At 49.2% G+C, this 17,129-nt stretch overlaps 2 protein-coding genes and 3 pseudogenes across 3 annotated transcripts in view; 3 read left to right on the forward strand and 2 right to left on the reverse strand.

The window, feature by feature from the left end:
• LOC144121447 (high affinity cationic amino acid transporter 1-like) overlaps window positions 1-17,129 on the forward strand; it is a 337,746-nt gene that overhangs the window by 245,930 nt on the left and 74,687 nt on the right. The window lies entirely within an intron of this gene.
• Window positions 621-2,576, forward strand: LOC144118338 (protein D3 pseudogene; annotated as a pseudogene). The gene is made up of 2 exons (XR_013312013.1): window positions 621-1,109; window positions 2,225-2,576. The product of XR_013312013.1 is annotated as a protein D3 pseudogene (transcript).
• On the reverse strand, window positions 3,419-4,614 carry LOC144121451 (protein D3 pseudogene; annotated as a pseudogene).
• On the reverse strand, window positions 8,238-9,861 carry LOC144121450 (protein D3 pseudogene; annotated as a pseudogene).
• LOC144121448 (uncharacterized) lies at window positions 10,814-13,579 on the forward strand. The gene is made up of 2 exons (XM_077654652.1): window positions 10,814-11,024; window positions 11,923-13,579. Exons 1-2 carry the CDS (start codon window positions 10,851-10,853, stop codon window positions 13,384-13,386), a joined length of 1,638 nt encoding a protein of 545 aa, XP_077510778.1. The 5' UTR covers window positions 10,814-10,850; the 3' UTR covers window positions 13,387-13,579.

The following is a 17,129-nucleotide window of genomic DNA, read 5'->3' on the forward strand; positions in this document are numbered from 1 at the left end:
TCTCATGTCGGTACCAGAGGGAACGAGAGAACCGACAGACTCGCCAGCATATTTTTACATGCCATCTTTGACACTATCAAACAATCACAGGCAGCACAGTTCCACACCACAGGCGATTCGAGGCTGCCTTCAGAGGGCGGCTGGACTTCCTTAGGAAGCCTTGTTCCTGTATCCATCAGGATGTCGATGCAGGCACAGTCACTCTTCCTGACACCCTAGGGATTAGAGATACCAATGGTCATGTAAATAAATCTGCGGTGGAAGTTAGCAAAAAGCGATTGGAAGATTGTTGGCTCAAAAGCAGAGAGGTGACTTAAGGTTAGAGCGGTAGGAAAACGTATTTAAAGAAAATGGCGAATTTTAATAACAATTTACAACACAGTTAAGCAAAAATAATGAAAAAGTCGAGCATGGTGACAACTGCCACCACCCCGTTTCAAAGGGGACGCTCATACCTTCGATCCATCTATCCATCCATCCTGCTACCTGAGAGGACATCTTCGTGTCGCTTTCTTTTTTATTTTCAATAAAAGTTATACTCTCTATCTCCCTCGAGTGAGCGTACGGAAAAAGAATAGCCAAAGCGTTAAAGAAGAAGAGGGAGAAGTGCAATGTCCCCGATGGCTGGGTCTCTGTGGCGGCCAGCAGCGAGAGTCTTCCTCACGCTGTCCTTGTCCCTGGTCCTGCCCCATCGCCGCTGTCTGGTGGAAGGCCAGGAGTCGGACATCAAGGAGCGGCTGGCGAATCTCGTGTACGACGGCGTCGTCGAAGACCTCACCCACTTCGCGCCCGTCGAAGTGCTCTACGTCTACTACAAGCGGGGCGTCAGCGTCGCGCTGGGCAACACGCTGTCCGTCTCCAACACGACGCGGCAGCCCGAGGATGTGAGCTTCAACGCGACGCCCGACAACTACTACACGCTGACGCTCGTCGACCTGGACGCGCCCAGCCGCTCGCACCCGAGCCAGCGCAGCTACCGCCAGTGGCTCGTCGTCAACGTTCCGTCGACCATGAACCTGCTGGACGGCACGGTCGTCACGGAGTACATCGGGCCAAGACCGGCGCACGACACGGGACCCCACCGCTTAGTGTTCCTCGTCTATTCGCAGGTATTCGCAATTCGTTGAAGACCATTTCCGACACTCTTAAATAGGGAGCGGGCAGAACAGGACAAAATGTACCACTTTATACGTGGGAAACTAAATGTGACCGATGTCCCTTACCGATCAGCAAGCAATAAGGAGGTACCGATTGCTGTTCTGGGGACTAACGGCTATGACACAGTTGATTACCGATATCACTAACCCCTGCGGCATCTCTTGTTGAATTTTCGTGCTCAAAGTGTACAGGTGGCTGTCACATGACGTCGCAGGTGCCGTGACGGCGGACCACGTACGGTTTTCCCACTGCACATCAGAAGAGGTGGAGATAAGCAAATTAGATAAGCGCACATGATTTTGCTGTGATTTTAGTACACTAGCACTGCGGCATCTATGACGTCAGTGCAAGCCATCAATACCGATAATTTAGTGCATCAGATTTTATTCATGCAGACGGTCTGTATGGAGTCAAGGACAGGTTATTCAGAAAGGAGCGAGCGACGATCAGAACTACTGATGTTGCAGTGCAGTTAGAGAAACATCAACAACAGCCGATAATGAGATAAGCAGCAGCGCGAGAAGGCACAGAATCGTGCATGGATCATTATATTCGGTGTTTGGCGAGCCGAGGGTCGTGCCTTGTTCAGTCTGTTTTATCTTTCCCAAGCATCGACCCTGAACACTAGCGACTATCGGAGGATTTGTTCACTCCATTTTGCTTCTCTTTTTTACTTTTCGCAAACGCATAAAAATCTGCTATAACAGACGCATTTTTACTAATTAGCAAATTCCTAATGTAGCCACCGCGATGGCTCAGTGGTTATGGCGCTCGGCTGCTGACCCGAAAGGCGCGAGTTCGATCCTGGCTGCGGCGGTCGCATTTCGATGGAGGTGAATTGCTAGAGGCCCGTGTGCTGCGCGATGTCAGTGCACGCTAAAGAACCCCAGTTGGTCGAAATTTCCGGAGCCCTGCACTACAGCGTCTCTCATAGCCTGAGTCGCTTTGGGACGTTAAACCCCCATAAACCAAAATTCATAATGTGTGTTATTTCCCTGGATGTGTCAACAGCTAACGCCAACGCTTCCACAACGTTACCAGTACTTAAGTGCCAACAACCTTCCAGGGAATGCGGCGCCTGAGTGCGCGAAACATGGCGGTGGACGGCGTACGGTCGAAGTTCGACGTGCGGGGCTTCGCCGCCACAAACGACCTCGGCGATCCGGTGGGCATCAACTACTTTCTCGTCGAGGCGCGTTCGGCGAGACCACGAGCCGGGCTGTCTGCGGCGCCATGCCAGTGCGTCGCCAACCGGCAGCGTGCCCTTCTGCTCGTCGTCATGGCGATGATTGCATCGACAATGCGTGTCTCATGCTGACAGTATACCTCGCCTTCTACTTCCTCATCATTTAAAAGAAAAATAAGAACAAAGACCTTAACGTGAGCACAATACATTAGCCGTTACATTATAACGTTTCTTCAGAGCATGCTTTCTGGCACCAGGCTCAAACGGTCAATGACAAATATCTACTTCCTATGTGATGCGCATCGCGTTAGTAATAAAGGCTGTGTTGGTTGGTCTGTTTATTCATTATGCTTTTCTTATGGCATGCGGACCGCACCCTTTACGTTTAAATGCATGCAGTCCGAAACTTGGGCAGCCTATGCGGGCGACAGCACGAAGGAGAACTGCGCTCGTAACTACGTTCTCTACTCCACTTTAGCTAAAAAAAAATCTTTTGACAGTTTTTAGCGGTGCCTCTGCTTACATCGCTGCATGACTTTTTGCGCGTGTCACTTGAGTATGCTCTCAAAGAGCCTACTCCGAGGCCAGTCTTTTTCTTCATTTAGTGTATACGTAACTCCTCATCGAATTTTCATCAAGGATATCTCCAGAGAGCTTTCGTCACAAGATGGTAACACATGAGCTCTGCCATTTATAGGAGTAGAATCAAAAGGTAGACTGTATATCAACGTATTTTTTCTCAAAAGTAGGTGATGTACGTCATGCTGGGCTGCGTGCAGCCAAAACAATGAACGCAATTTAGCCAACAACTGAAGCCAAAGAAACTATGTCTTTGCAAAGGCAAACCAAATCACCCCGCTATTCGTAGCGTTGGTTTTAATAGCAATGGGGCATTCATGAACTGCTGTTCGTCACAAAAATTATCCCGACCATTCAGAACATTGCCATTTTGCGCGATGAACGAGGCTTGACCACAATTCAGCATTATCAAGTTATCCTGCAAGCTACGATGTTTGAGCACAAGATTGCTAGCGGAATGCATAGCTCCTCATACGCAGCTTTTAAAGACGCACAAGACCTTTCCACAGTGTTTATTTACTCAGCGAGCGTTGAATTTCCTTGAGCGAAACGAAAGGAAAAAAAATTGTCTTTCCAGATTGGTGTGAAGCGCCAAGCAGAGGTTTCCAAAGACATCGAGCGCGCTTCGTCTCTTAAGTCCAGGCACTGACGCTCTTCTGGTACACATTCTTGATAGATGCACCTTTGACTTACAGATCCTTAGGCAAACCATCTGGAGCGCACTCACGGGCAATTTTGCAGCCGGCGAGGAAATTGCGGCCAACCACTCAGCCTGCAAAAAAAAAAAAAAAAAACTTCTGCAACATGGCTACCTCGTTCAGTCATAAAATTTAGCTTCCGGTTTCCGTCACATCGCCCTGTGAGCCGTGACGTCATTTCCCCACGTCATCAGTCGAGCCAATCTGCCGCGCTCACGACCGGCAGCGTGGACGCGGTCCGCTCGGCTAGTTCCTCTCGCAGACGAAGAAGTTGGCGGCAAGCGGGTCTCCGAGCTTCATGTCGTTCACGAAGCGGGCCACGTTGAACTGTCCGCGGGCGTCCGGCACCGGCGCGTCCTTCTCGGCTATCCTGTTGGTCCCCTGCGAGTAGACCAGGAACGCGTAGCGGTGTAGCCCCGAACCCTTGGGCGGACTGGGACCCGTGTACTCTGTGATCGTGTCGCCCGCCTTGACGTCGCAGCTGTTGGGCACGTTGATGACGAGCCAGTGGCGCCAGTGGCGAAGACGCGCCGAGACGCGGCTCGGCGCGTCGGGGTCCACCATCATCACCGTGTAGTACGCGCTCGAGGGGCCCTTGAACGAGATGCTCTCGGGCGCCGTGGCCGTCTGGTCGCAGGTCAGGGTGTTGCCCATGCGCACTTCGACGCCCCGCTGGAAGGTGACCCCCATCGCTTGCTTGGCCATCTTGGGGATGACGTCGGGCACCAGCGCCTCCATGCCAGCGATGGCCCCGGCGCCGGCGGTGGCTGCGGGGCCCGTGGCCTTGGCCGCAGGCGGCACGGGGTGCTTGAGCTTCTGAACGGGTTCGGTGGCGGCCATGTTGCTTGTCCTCCGCCCGGGTGGCGACGGCTTGAGAACAGGGTCGACGGCGAGGGCGGTACGCTTCGCTGTTATGGCGATGGCCAACGGCGCGTGCTGAGCCGGCGCGCTCGGCATGCACGCTCTGTGTCGCTCCACGTCTTGTCTTTCGGCGCTGCCTCGTGTCCCTGTTTATGATTATCATCATCACCACTGATGCAGGGAAATGTTGGAGAACGTTGGCGTCATCTGCGGCTGCGAATATTGCGCACAGCAAATATCCCCAACTCCTTATCCGCAGTGACTCTCAGATCAGGAAATACCCTGCAGTATATATAACTGGAGGTATTTGAAAGACAAATGTGCCGTGGTTCCGTTTGAAGCCGTCCAAATCCGAACACCTCAAAGATATCCTGCAACCTGCAGGGATTAAGAAAAAGGTTTTCAAAAGCAGGGTATAAGTAGGAGCAGCATGAGAGTTGATGATTCTCTTTCTCGTGTGTTTCGTCTTATTTCCTGTGTTTCCGGCATTTCATTTCAGTGTGTAGCGTGGTGATGCACCTTTGAGTGTGAATGCGACAAAAAAACTCCCCCTTCTAATAATAATAATAATTGGTTTTTTCTGGGAAAGGAAATGGCGCAGTATCTGTCTCATATATCGTTGGACACCTGAACCGCGCCGTAATGGAAGGGTAAGGGAGGGAGTGAAAGGAAGAGAGAGGTGCCATAGTGGAGGGCTCCGGAATAATTTCGACCACCTGGGGATCTTTAACGTGCACTGGCATCGCACAGCACACGGGCGCCTTAGCGTTTTTCCTCCATAAAAACGCAGCCGCCGCGGTCGGGTTCGAACCCGGGAACTCCGGATCAGTAACGAAATGCTTTTTTTTGGTGCTCATGTACGCTGACTGCACTTTTCTGCATTTGGCTCCATTTCTTGAAGCCCTACTCGTGGAGATCTTGCATTAAGATTTTGCAATTAAACTGGCACTGAACATGACAAAAAAAAAATCGTTTCACAGCGACAGCTATTGAGAAAACGTTTCCTGCGGCGTCGGTGTCGTCGTAACACATGATGCCATGACAACTTACCACGCTAATTAGTCAGAATGGAGGGACGTTATAGCGTCACCTCACGTGTCAGCGTTTGTAGGACGAAGGGGTGGTGAGCGAGACCAGACAGAACGTCCATGGCTGTCTCGCAGAGCCGACGCGTCCGTCAGCTGGCCGCCGCTTTCTTCAACACACTTTAAACATAAAGGAGTAAAAAGTGAGTAAGCTGTCCACTAGCGCACCCCTTTTTATAAAACGGGGTGTGCTAGAGGACAGCTTACTCCCTTTTTTACTCCCATATGGGCGTATTCGTGTTCAGAGTCCAGGCATCGTAGAGCTCCTTCTATAAATGCGCACGACTCTTCCCAACTGGTGACTGCTCACGCTTGGCGTCATGACAACACGCCACGCTTACTGGCCAGATCGGGAACCAGTGATTGGTCCTAACACACTGATGGCACTCGTGACGTCACGAGGTACGCTCTCTTTCCTTCCACGGCTTATCCCTCTCCCTCTCTGCTTTTGTCAAGCCGGACACAAACCTTATATCACTGAATATAGTTGGATGGGAGAAGAACTGAGTGTGACCGTGTTATACGTGCAGGCGCACACTGTCGCACGGTCAGGCCCGGCTCATGCGACATGATTAGTGCCCTATGACGGCTACTCCAACGCTCAGATTAAAAGTCACCCGTAACCAGCGTTGATCAGCACACCGACTCACATAGGCGTTTCGCCCAGGCCCAACTCTCGCTGAAATTCGCGTTGCCCCAAGATTAAACATTCAGTTATTTTCCTTTTTGCCTCTTTGTGCTGGAACTCACTGTCTCCCTACCGCTCTGTTCGCTGCCTACGCCACTTGAAAGGACATGCGTGTCTTCAAGAACTGTATGAACTTCCCATGGCCTCGCGTGGCATGCGATTTCACCCGAGGTGTTTAGAAATCCTGGTTAAATAGTTTTATGCGGTATTATTGCTCTAGAAGTAATGTACCTGGCTTGGTCTGTCTTTGACATTCTGCCTTAGCTGGCTCAGGTCGTGGCTAGCTGGCAGTACGAGCCTGCTCAAATCAACCTCGCCAGAAATACACGCGAGACAGGTTTAGACCACGCGCGGTAGTTTACACGCGTGAGCGAATTTAATCAGCTGGAGGTTCCTTTGGTTCTCCGTCTTATAAAACAGAAAACTCTCTTCAACGCCATCAAAATTCTAATCTTGACTTATGGAGTTCTTGTGCAACATCTGTATTTAGGCATAATTCACTGTGATGTCATTTTATTTTTCGGATCACCTGTCAAATTTGTACTTATTTCGAGCAACTTCAGGCTCTACCTCTAAGCTACATGCATTCTTTTAATGAGTGAATCAACAGAGCCAACATAATGGTCCCCTAAGTTTTCCTCGAAAAGACCAGAACACTTTATATGAAAAAAGACAATGTTAAATGATCGCTTATGAATATACAGAGCTTTAAATCTCATTTACGATCTGGAAAGGAGCCCGCCGTAAATGAATTTTGGAAGGATATCCTCAAGTCGTACTTAACGTTCCGATTGAACAAAGATCGCTACAAAAGACTGCCACCAAGAATTCGTAGCTCTGCAAATAAAAAAGAAGTAAGTGTACTCCCTCCTCGCCTATAAAGTCACCTTTGTTCGCGCAATATTTCTGCTCATGTTGCCTGAGAGACTTAACATTAAAACGATCCCATCCAATCTTCTGGGCAGGTGTGTATGTATCCACGGGGGGCAGGAGTGGCCTCTTTTCGCAGCCTCCGAAATCAATCTTCCCCCTTCGCCGCCACTCCACGCAAAGCTCTCGTTGGGTATGCGCCGCCCGCCATCCCATACCTTCCTACCGTATTGTAATAAATTACACTGGGCCTCACCCTCTGCAGAAAAAGAAAAAAAAATATATGTAGGTGTCTGCATGCTGAACCGGCTTCTCAATATAATGTAGCTATCATCGACCAAATTTATCACTGAATGCTTTTGACAGCAGGTATACAGTATGAAACACGAGGAAATCTTTGAGTTAAGTATCTCACGACAAGCATTACCGTGCCGCTGAGGCGACTGATTTGTATACGTAAAGACAGACTCTTCCTGGTCTTGGAATTTTGCAGCCGAGGGACGTTAGAATTAAATTTACTAAGCTATACGTCAGGTAGCAAGGGGAGGCAGAAAGTTAGATGGGCAGATGAGATTAGGAAGTTGTCGGGACCGCATCTGACATAAGGTCGGGTTAATTTGAAAGATACGGAAAAGCTTCCCAGTCGGAAAACAAAAGCGAAGTTTCTGTCGTCACAAGTAATGTTTTTGACCAAAACATTGTTGTAAATGCGGAAGTTTTTGCAGTAACAGAATTTTATGTAGTACAAAAGTACTACAGAACTACAGACTACAGAAAAGTGCTGCTGAAAAATACTGCAGAGGAACAGAAATATCTGCCGTACGATAAAACTAGAAAAGATTTTGTCGTATTTCTGACACGGTTGTGTAATTTGTTTTTCGACTTGGAGGCGTTTGTCCTGCACTGGACGCAGATATGGTGATGATTATGACGTTGATGATGTCAGGTTTTAAAGTGGTGGCAAAATACAATGAAATTTTCAGGTTAGAAATTTGTCGTTCAGTAGCGTGGGCGAGAAACTGCACTAAGTCTCCTAATTTGCGTAGCAACTTAGCTGACCTATGAAGGATTGCGGGGAATGCATAGGCCAGGCTGGCGCATTCAGGGCAATTCCAAAAATACCGGCAAGCCTTGGTGAGTCCGGCGCATTAACGCAGACGGTTTTATTAACTTTATCGATTCTGGGTTAATTTTGTACAGCGCGGCAGCAGCACGGCGGTGATACAGCGGCGGCTAATTTTTTTCTTCTTGTTCATCGTAACTGCAGGCCGCACTCAATTTTCAATTTGCTTCATTCCTGCAACAGGTGCGGTTCACACATTTTACGAACACCGCGTTATTGCCCGCTTCTCCACTGCGGTCATCGTATTCCTGGATACCAAGCGTCCACAAAGCACACTGCACCGTTTCATGACAGCTCTCCGTCACACGTCGTAGTCCGGCGCATCACAAGCAGCACTCAAACCACAAAATTATAAACACGTCCATGTGTGGTGCGCCTACGCGCCTGGCGTTGCGAGACTGGGAGAGTCAAGACAGGTCCCGCCCACTCACAACATGTAAACTTGCAGTAAAACTAACCGGCCGACGAGTCCCGTAAGAGCCATAGCAAACACCGTAGTGCAGACCACGAATGGCGTGTATCCGGCGGTGTGACAGTTCTCGGAGATGAAGTAGTTCACGGCGATGGGCTTGCCCAGGCCGTGGTCGTTGGCGAACTTCGCCAGGTTGTAGTTCTTCCTCTTCTCGAACGGGACGATCAGCGACTGAGGCGAGTCAATGGCCTTGGACTGCTTGTAGGCCAGGAAGACGTACCTGTGTGGCCCCGCTCCCATGGGTGGTTTGGGGCCGCGGTACTTGTAGAGCTCGAATCCGGTCTTGAAGTCTACCGGCGCCTTGACGTCCCCCGACTCCACGTTGACCACAAGCCAGTGCAATATCGGCGAGAACTTGTGGTCCTTCATAGTGGGCACGTCCGGGTCCAGCATGGCGATCGTGTACTTGGCGCCTGGGGTCCGCGGAAAGGCGATGTTGGAGGGATTTTTGGACGCCTGGTCGAGGGTGAAGAAGTTGCCCATGGAGACCTGTCCTCTCGGGAAGGTCGCCTCGAAGACGGCCTTCGGTATCGCTTCGATCAAGTCCGGTGCGATTTTGCTGGCTTCGGCCTTTTTAAGAAGCTCCCTCTCTCTCTTATCCGGCTCTGCCGCCGAGCATACCGGAGCTGAGAGCAAGGCAAGAAGAGTCGTCGCCGCGGCGAATGCAAACAGCAGGGCCGCGCCGATGCGGTGCCGCATGTTGAAGCGGATCCCTATGGCCCTTGGAACGGAGCCTGCAGGGCGCTTGTTGCGAGAGGTGTTACGGCGGCCGCGGTTTATCGAATGGGCGCCCAGGGAGAAAGTGTTCTTGACCAAGACCGCACGAAGGGAGAAAGCGATTTCCGGGTCAGCGGAACCGGTCCAGCGGAGGCCCTTAAGAAGGCGAGGACCCCTCCGCCGCAGCCACCGCCGCCACCACCGCCGTTGCTGCCGCTGGCCTCTTGAGGATGCGTAACAGCCCGATTAACGTTGGCGTCGTCGTCTTTTCATATTGGGAATGCCCCAAGGGAACTAACAAATATCTGCTGCTTTCCATTTCCAACACTCACGGTGCCAAGAGAGCGTGTGATTCTCCGCGGAGGTCTCCCGAAGGGCATTTCAGTAAAACACAGGGCGTTGTCGTAATACCTTTCGAAACAATTCGCGTGGAAATGAAAGAAAGATGGCAGGCGGAGCAGAGCACGCTCTTTTTGTTTTGTGCGGTGTTGCGTTTGGCTTACCCGCCAAAATGTCATGACGCCCCCCTTCAGAAGCCCTACTCCAACGAGTCACAGCGTCTATCAAAAATGAGTCATCGTGTTCATGTAATGCAGGTGGCTCCTTTCTTTCATTTTTATTTTTCGTCTTATTTTCTCTTACCTCAGCAGAAGTACTGCTATTTGCCTTTTGCATAGATAGTGATATATAATATGCGCATTTGACCTTATTTTTATTCACTAAATTAATTTCAATTTTTCTATAACAGCGCTTTTAGAGAGTTTGGTGTTTGTGCATCTGTTTTTGCTGTTAATCTCTTCTTAAATCTTACCTTCGGTAATTTTATTCAGAATGTCCTTCGCTGTTTCAATGTGTGACCTCATCATCTGCACTTAGCCGGTTGCGCAACAGCTTGCTGCGCACCATCTAAGTCGTCTAAAATAGACGACTTCAAATCGCAGTTAAGCGCTGCCATGACAACTTGTGCGTGAAGATTTCGTTGTAGGAAAAAGGTGAATGTATACATAATGGCAAGGACGCAGAGGTATATATTAAGAAAACTGAATGTTTTCTGGCTTTCAGATTTTGTGCCAAATTCCACGCAGCCTCCTTTGTTTTTGTTTTTTGTTTTTTTCAAATCCCCTACCATCATTTTCATGGAATACATCACCACTACCTCGCCAACTACATATCTCAGAAATATCATTTGAACAGACGCCTACCACATCAGCCGGTCAGTCGGCGCCTGTGTCTTGGCTAATTCCCTGCAGCAGGTACGCTCATTATCTTCTTGAGGACAACAACAACAACTAGACGACGGAGAGCGAAGAACCGACGACGAAGAGGAAGACGAAATCTCTGTCGACGAAAGCGTTTGGTTCAAAGTAGGAATCGCGACTGGTGCCACGCGTCGACGGCGCACCCGGGTCGGCCATGCCGTATCCATCACTCATTCTGAGCGTGGCTCTGGCGGCCAGCTTCGTTCCGCTCTCCAACCTCAGCCGCACCGGTTCCCGCGTCCGAAAGGGGGCGGACCCACCCGAGTTCTTCGCCGACACGCTTACCGAGCTCAAAAAACTGATGGTGACCAAGCTCCACGAGGACCAAGTAAGCACAACCCCTTTCTTCCCGCTTCCCTACCACTGGGTAGAAGAACGGCCCCTCTTTTTGTTATTAGCACTTCGAAATTAGTCTGGAGCCCTCCACTACGGCGCATCTCATAAGCTATCTGCGCAGCTTTGAGATGTGAAGCTTTGCAACCTACTTGCTAAGCTCTGGACGGCCGCTGTTCTCTCTCTGTATACAATCGACTTGACTAAGAATAACACACGATGACAAGAGTCCTCAAGTAGTCACATGGATGCCAGGAAGGGCTGAAGATTCCTAGAAAGCGTCCAAGTTTGTGCGTGGCGTTGTCCATCTCTCTCACGTCCCGTCTTTCCGGCTGCTTGCAAGAATGAACTTTCTCGGATAGTGCAGCATTTCGGTATCCCTTTTCTTTTTACCAACCGCGACTTGGGCGAATACTAAGAGCTTAGCAGAGATGGCATGGTTAATTGCTTTCGGCGAACGAATTAAGATAACGATTAAGTGTTTTCCGTTCTGGCGCTACGTTCACAATTTTGAAAGACGGGCGTTTTCAGGCTGGTGCATGTTTCGGTTTATTTGCAGTAGCAAAATTTACAACTTAGACGGCCACATGCAATAAACAAGGCTCTTTCTGGCTTGGAGGCGTACCAAAAATGGGCCGTCACTGTATTCAGTTAAAGAAATGAAAAATCGCAGTGTTGTTAGCATTTCGTCCTGAAGACATTTCAAATCTAATCAAAGGATAGACACGCATCTTGCACGTTGCGTATTGCGATTAATATTTCATTTTATAAACGCCCTGAAAACCTCAACTGCTTCGTTAGCTTTGTCTTAGGCGCAGTTGATCGTTACTAACAAGTGGCATGCACTATATACTGAAGTGCACTATAACATATTACTGCTGCTCTCCACATAGGTGATCCCAGAGGTCATTACAGAGACACCCGAGCAGCCTGTGGCCGTATTCTACCCGTACGCCAAAGTCATGATGGGCAATCACATCGACCCACCAACACTGCGCTTCGCTCCCCAGTTCTTTTTCAAGTCGAAGCCCGACAGGCTCTACACGCTGATGCTGCTCGGGCCCGACTACCCGACTCGTGAGGCCCACACCGAGAGGAACCGTTTGATGTGGTGCGTGACCAACTTCGCCCGCTTCAACGCCACGTACACGCTTCGACCCATTGGCCTCGTCTCCTACGAGCAGCCGAAGCCAGCGAGCAACAGCGGCAAGATGCGCTTCGTGTTCCTGGTCTACGAGCAACCGACGGACAAGGACTGGCGCAAGAAGCTCATCGAAACGCCGAGGCCGCCAACAAACTTCATGCTCGACTGGTACGTGGACAGGAACGGTCTAACCTTGGCGGCGGTCAACTACTTCATTATCGACACGGGACTAGAGGGGACGCAGAGCAACTCGTCGTTAGGAAGGGTCACGGGTGAAGAAACACGTGCTGTGACTGGTGACGGAGGGACTACTACTGGCGGAAAGAATTCTGACAGCGGAGCAAAGAAGACCAGCACTCGAAAAAACGAAGCCGGGATTGGTGAGAAGACGACTGACGCTGGCGCAAAAGTGGCTCGAACTGGTGAAAAGACAGACGGACCTGGTGAAAAGGAAGCTCGGAGTGATGGAAAGTCAACCGGCGCTGGCGCGATTGAGGCTGGCACTGGGGAAAAGGCGACTAGCGCTGGCGGAATGGAGGCTAGGGCTGGTGAAAAAATGATCAGCACTGTCGAAAAGGGAGCTTCGGGCGGTGCGAAGGCGACTGGAATTGGTTCAAAGAAACCTGGCACTGAGGAAAAGGCGACTGGTGCTGTTGGAAAGGTGGCTGGCGAAAAGGCAATCGGCACTGGCGGAAAGGAGGCTGGGGCAGAGGAAAAGGCGACCGGTGCTGGCGGAGAGGAGGTTCGGGCTGGTGAAAAGACGACCAACACCGTCGAAAAGAAAGCTTCCGGCGGTGCGAAGGCGACTGGCATTGGCTCAAAGGAAGCTGGAACTGAGGAAAATGCGACCGGTGCGGTCGCAAAGGTGGCTGGGACTGTTGAAGAAGCAAATAACACAGGCGCAAAGAACGCTGGGAGTAGGGACAAGGCAACCGCAACAAGCGAAAACGAGGTTGGGACAGGCGAAAAGGCGACCGGGACTGCCCTAAAAGAGGCTATGACTCGGGAAAACAAGATTGGCAGCGAAGAAAAGCAGGCTGGAACTTTCAAAAAGCAAGCTGTCGGGTATGACGTGCATATTAATGCTAGTAAAAATGTTTATGCTGGTGCCAGATTGTTGCAGAAAGATTCAGAGGAAACCAGAACGGAAGCAAGACGTGTTGAGATGGGTGGAAAGGAAGCTCGCGCTATTTTAAATCCTGTGGGTATGTAAAGAAGGCAAATTGCAACGAATGAGAAGTACACAGGAACTGGTGCACATGACGAAATTGTCGCAGAGAAAAGATAGATTACTGAGCCAAGGACTTGAAGTGAGCAGAAAGGGGAGGCTAAAAACATACCAGGACTGATTATGTGAACACATACGTGAAAACTGAGGTTGTGCGCTTAATTTGTCGCCCTCCGTTCCTCTTCGCTTCCTTTTTTGTGTTATGTGCTTTTTTGTTTGTGTGTTTTTTGTGGTTATGTGCTTGCGTCCTCAGCGCCTTGTTTTATTTTAAGAAAACCGCAGGATTGTTTCGGGCGTCCATGTAAATAAAACAAGGATGCTAGCTTTGAGCACACTGTGAAGTGTGTAATCACGAAACCGCAGCGGTGGCCTAGTGGTTGAGCATCCGCCTCGCATGCGGGAGGTGTGGGGTTCGATCCCCAGTGCCGCCAGGTACCCACCGGTGATACAGTGGGTGTGCAAGCTTCCCCCTGGCCAGTTGCTCGGCTTGTTCGGGGTGAAATGCTTGGGAAATGGGCCTTTGACCCCACCTTGAGCAAACGAAAATACTTTGTGCCATGTCGATCTTTGGCTGGACGCCCCACTTCAGTAGTAACCATCACAGTGCTGTGCGCGTGTGTGATTTAATTCCTCTAAATGAACTAATCACGCGCACAACCTGGACACATTTCTTATTGTGTAAATAGTTTGTACATATTACTTCTCCCCCTATCCTCTCTTCCTGTCCCCTAACCTCTCTCATTTCATTTCTCCATTCTGCCTGCTATCCTTTATTTCCGCTGCCCCAGCTCAGGTGCTTCAGTATCGATGGCAGATGCCGGGGCTAGCAAAAAATCTTTTCCTTCCTTTTTACTATTATTTTTAATAAAACCACTACCACCACCCATACGCCCTTGCGCCATAAAAATTACACTATCACGAAACTAAACTTCTCATTCCTGTCCCCTCTATAAACATGCGAACACAGACAATAAAATGGGATGCTGTAATGATGCAAAAAAATAGTTTGTTTTCTCGTGCGCAGTGGTTTGCAGAGCACAATCCAGCAGTCAATGATACGTACGACTTCAAAACATTTAACACTGTAGTCATGCTGTGTGTGAGGAGAATCAAGAAAGCAATGCTCGCAAAAACAGCGCAGACTATATATATATCGGAACGAACATAGTGCTAAAGTGGCAATTAGCAAAATCCCCCAAGTACTCAGTAATTCTCCCGCATTTGCCCTGCGAGGAATGCTGTGAAGGAAGTACTGAGTGAACGTTTGCTCACGTTAGAATAGAATTCGATTATAATCGGAATAGAATTGGTAAATAATTGAAATTTCAGTGCTATCGCATTACTGGCATGTGAGTCCGCAAGTGCCCTTCGCAATTGTTAGCGCGAAAGCATTATATGGTTTTGTCGCATCATAAAAAGTGTCCGCAAATTTTGTCCGCACGATTATGTCTTTCTGTAGAGATAAGTGTGCGAAAGTTTGATTGTGTTAGGTAGTGCGTGCGGGAGTAGATCTTGAAATCTGAAAATTTTTATAGATGAATTGTAATTAGTTAATGAATCAAATTGAATTAATGAAAATAATTCTGTGTTTGAAGCAGGTCTTGTGTGGCTGATTCGATGAAAAACGATGTAAATGCGTTGGAAGGCTTACTTAGTACAAAAAATAAAATAAAGCAGACAAAATAATAAATACAGAAAAAGCAGGAAATAAAAATGAAAAAGTAATAAGAAAACAAAATAAAAATATTTGAAAATAACAGAACAACTGAATTTCAAATAACAAAAAAATTTAAAATAAAACTTAAAAATGGAGAGAGAAAAAGAGGAAATGGATCGCATTTCCCTTCTGAATCCGGCATTGCTTGCCCTCATGTACCCTGGCCAGTACGACCCAAACTGGCATAAATGTGGTGAAAGGGCCACACACGACCACATTCTGTGGAACTGCGCAAATGATCCGTCTCCGGCGGAGTAGATACAGCTCCCTTCTCCCGAGCGGTGGGAGGCCGTGCTGGTCAGCTCGGACCCCAAGATTCAAGTACGGGCAATCGAGCGGGCCAATGAGGTCGCCGCCAGCCAGGGGCTAGCGGCCATCTAGTACGTGTCCCCTGCAACCTGCTCTCGGCGCAATAAATGTTTTACAATCCAATCGCATTTCCGCTCTTAAGCAGACTTAAGTGCAATCCTGTATTTTTTTCCTTCTTTCAATTCCTCGTTGGTTGGTTTTTGAGGAAAGGGAGCAGTAACTGATGAAGGGTGGTAATTTGGGCCTGTTGGTTCATGCACCGCACAAAACGCATGGACGACAGAAGAAAGACAAACACAGCGCTGACACTACCAACTCTCTCTTCTCGGTAGGCACCTCAACCGGGCCGTTAGGCAAGGCATGGGAAGGTATTGAAAGAAGAAAGAGAGCAATAGGTGGCATATTTAAGGGCTGCAAAATAATTTCGACCACCTCGGTGTCTCTAACGTGCACTGACACCGCACACCATACGGGCACCTTTTGCGTTTCGCCTCCACAGATACGTGGCCGCCGCGGCTGAGATTGAACCAGCGTCTTTGGGCTATGCATCCGAACACACTAACCACTGAGCCCCCGCGGCCCGTGTCGCGTCTCTCGTGGATATCAACACAGCTGGCCTTGCGTGTAAAATGGGGCCGGACATAGCGTGAGCCGACATCGGTAAGCAACGAACAACGTGCTGCAGTGCAGTTAAAAGGAGCTAAAACGGTTACGTAACAAAAACCGGGCTAATGAGTACTAAAACATAATGAACAGCAGGTAGCTATCTTCGATGTGTTGATAAACCTCAATAGGTGCAGACGGTTTGTGAACCAGACGAAGTCAACTTTGCTTGGGCGGATGTCTGTCAAGCCGTTTCCGCGTTTCATTGCGACAGCTGAACGCAGAAAGTTTAACGCGTTTTTCTATAATGAAGCCGAAAAAAAAAAGGAATCAGGGTAATGTATCTCCGCACTACGGTGCAGCGGCAGTAAAGAGGGATAACATTCGATTATAGTATATTACATCGCCGATAGCCGACCATGAAGTTTGACGAAATGGCGATGGTTCATCTTTCATGCACCTTGAAAATGTTCCCGCATACCGCACCGCCAGCATTGTAAGAACCATGTTGCGTCGTTTTGAAATTGATTTTATCACGGTGCGCCGGCGACACACGGCTACCTAGCAAACAGCTCATGCCAGTAAATTTCGGTCGCAGTTTCGGTTTCGAGTAGTTACTTCTAACCCAATGCGTGGCGCACCTTTCCCGCGAATCACCAACCGTTACGCTGCTTTGACGTTAACTGCGCCCGCGGAAGGACTAAGAATTTTATAAAGTGAATAACCTCCTTAGGAACAACATTAACTTTAAGGGAATAACAAGAACTTACGTGTTGGGGCAGGATTACATACCTCCAGCGCAATACATATTTGCCTCATTTTGCAGTAAGCAAATGCTGCCATCTATGAGTATGAAAAGTCAACTGTTTCGTGTTTGCGTTAGTCGGCTTCTTTGCAGCGTCCCGTGCAGTGTCACGTAACACTGTTTCTCAAATGCCGATTTTTAATTCAGGTTTACAGTAATCATCGTTTAGGAAATAATTGTTGCTCCGGTCGTTCACATAGCTATCATCATCGAGGAGTTCATGTTGAAATCCGGAAGCAAGTTGCGTTTCGCGTCTATTTCCTCTGTGTAACACCGTGTGTGGAGCCAGCGGCC

Source organism: Amblyomma americanum, chromosome 2 (assembly GCF_052857255.1).
Source record: "Amblyomma americanum isolate KBUSLIRL-KWMA chromosome 2, ASM5285725v1, whole genome shotgun sequence".
Taxonomy (NCBI): domain Eukaryota; kingdom Metazoa; phylum Arthropoda; class Arachnida; order Ixodida; family Ixodidae; genus Amblyomma; species Amblyomma americanum.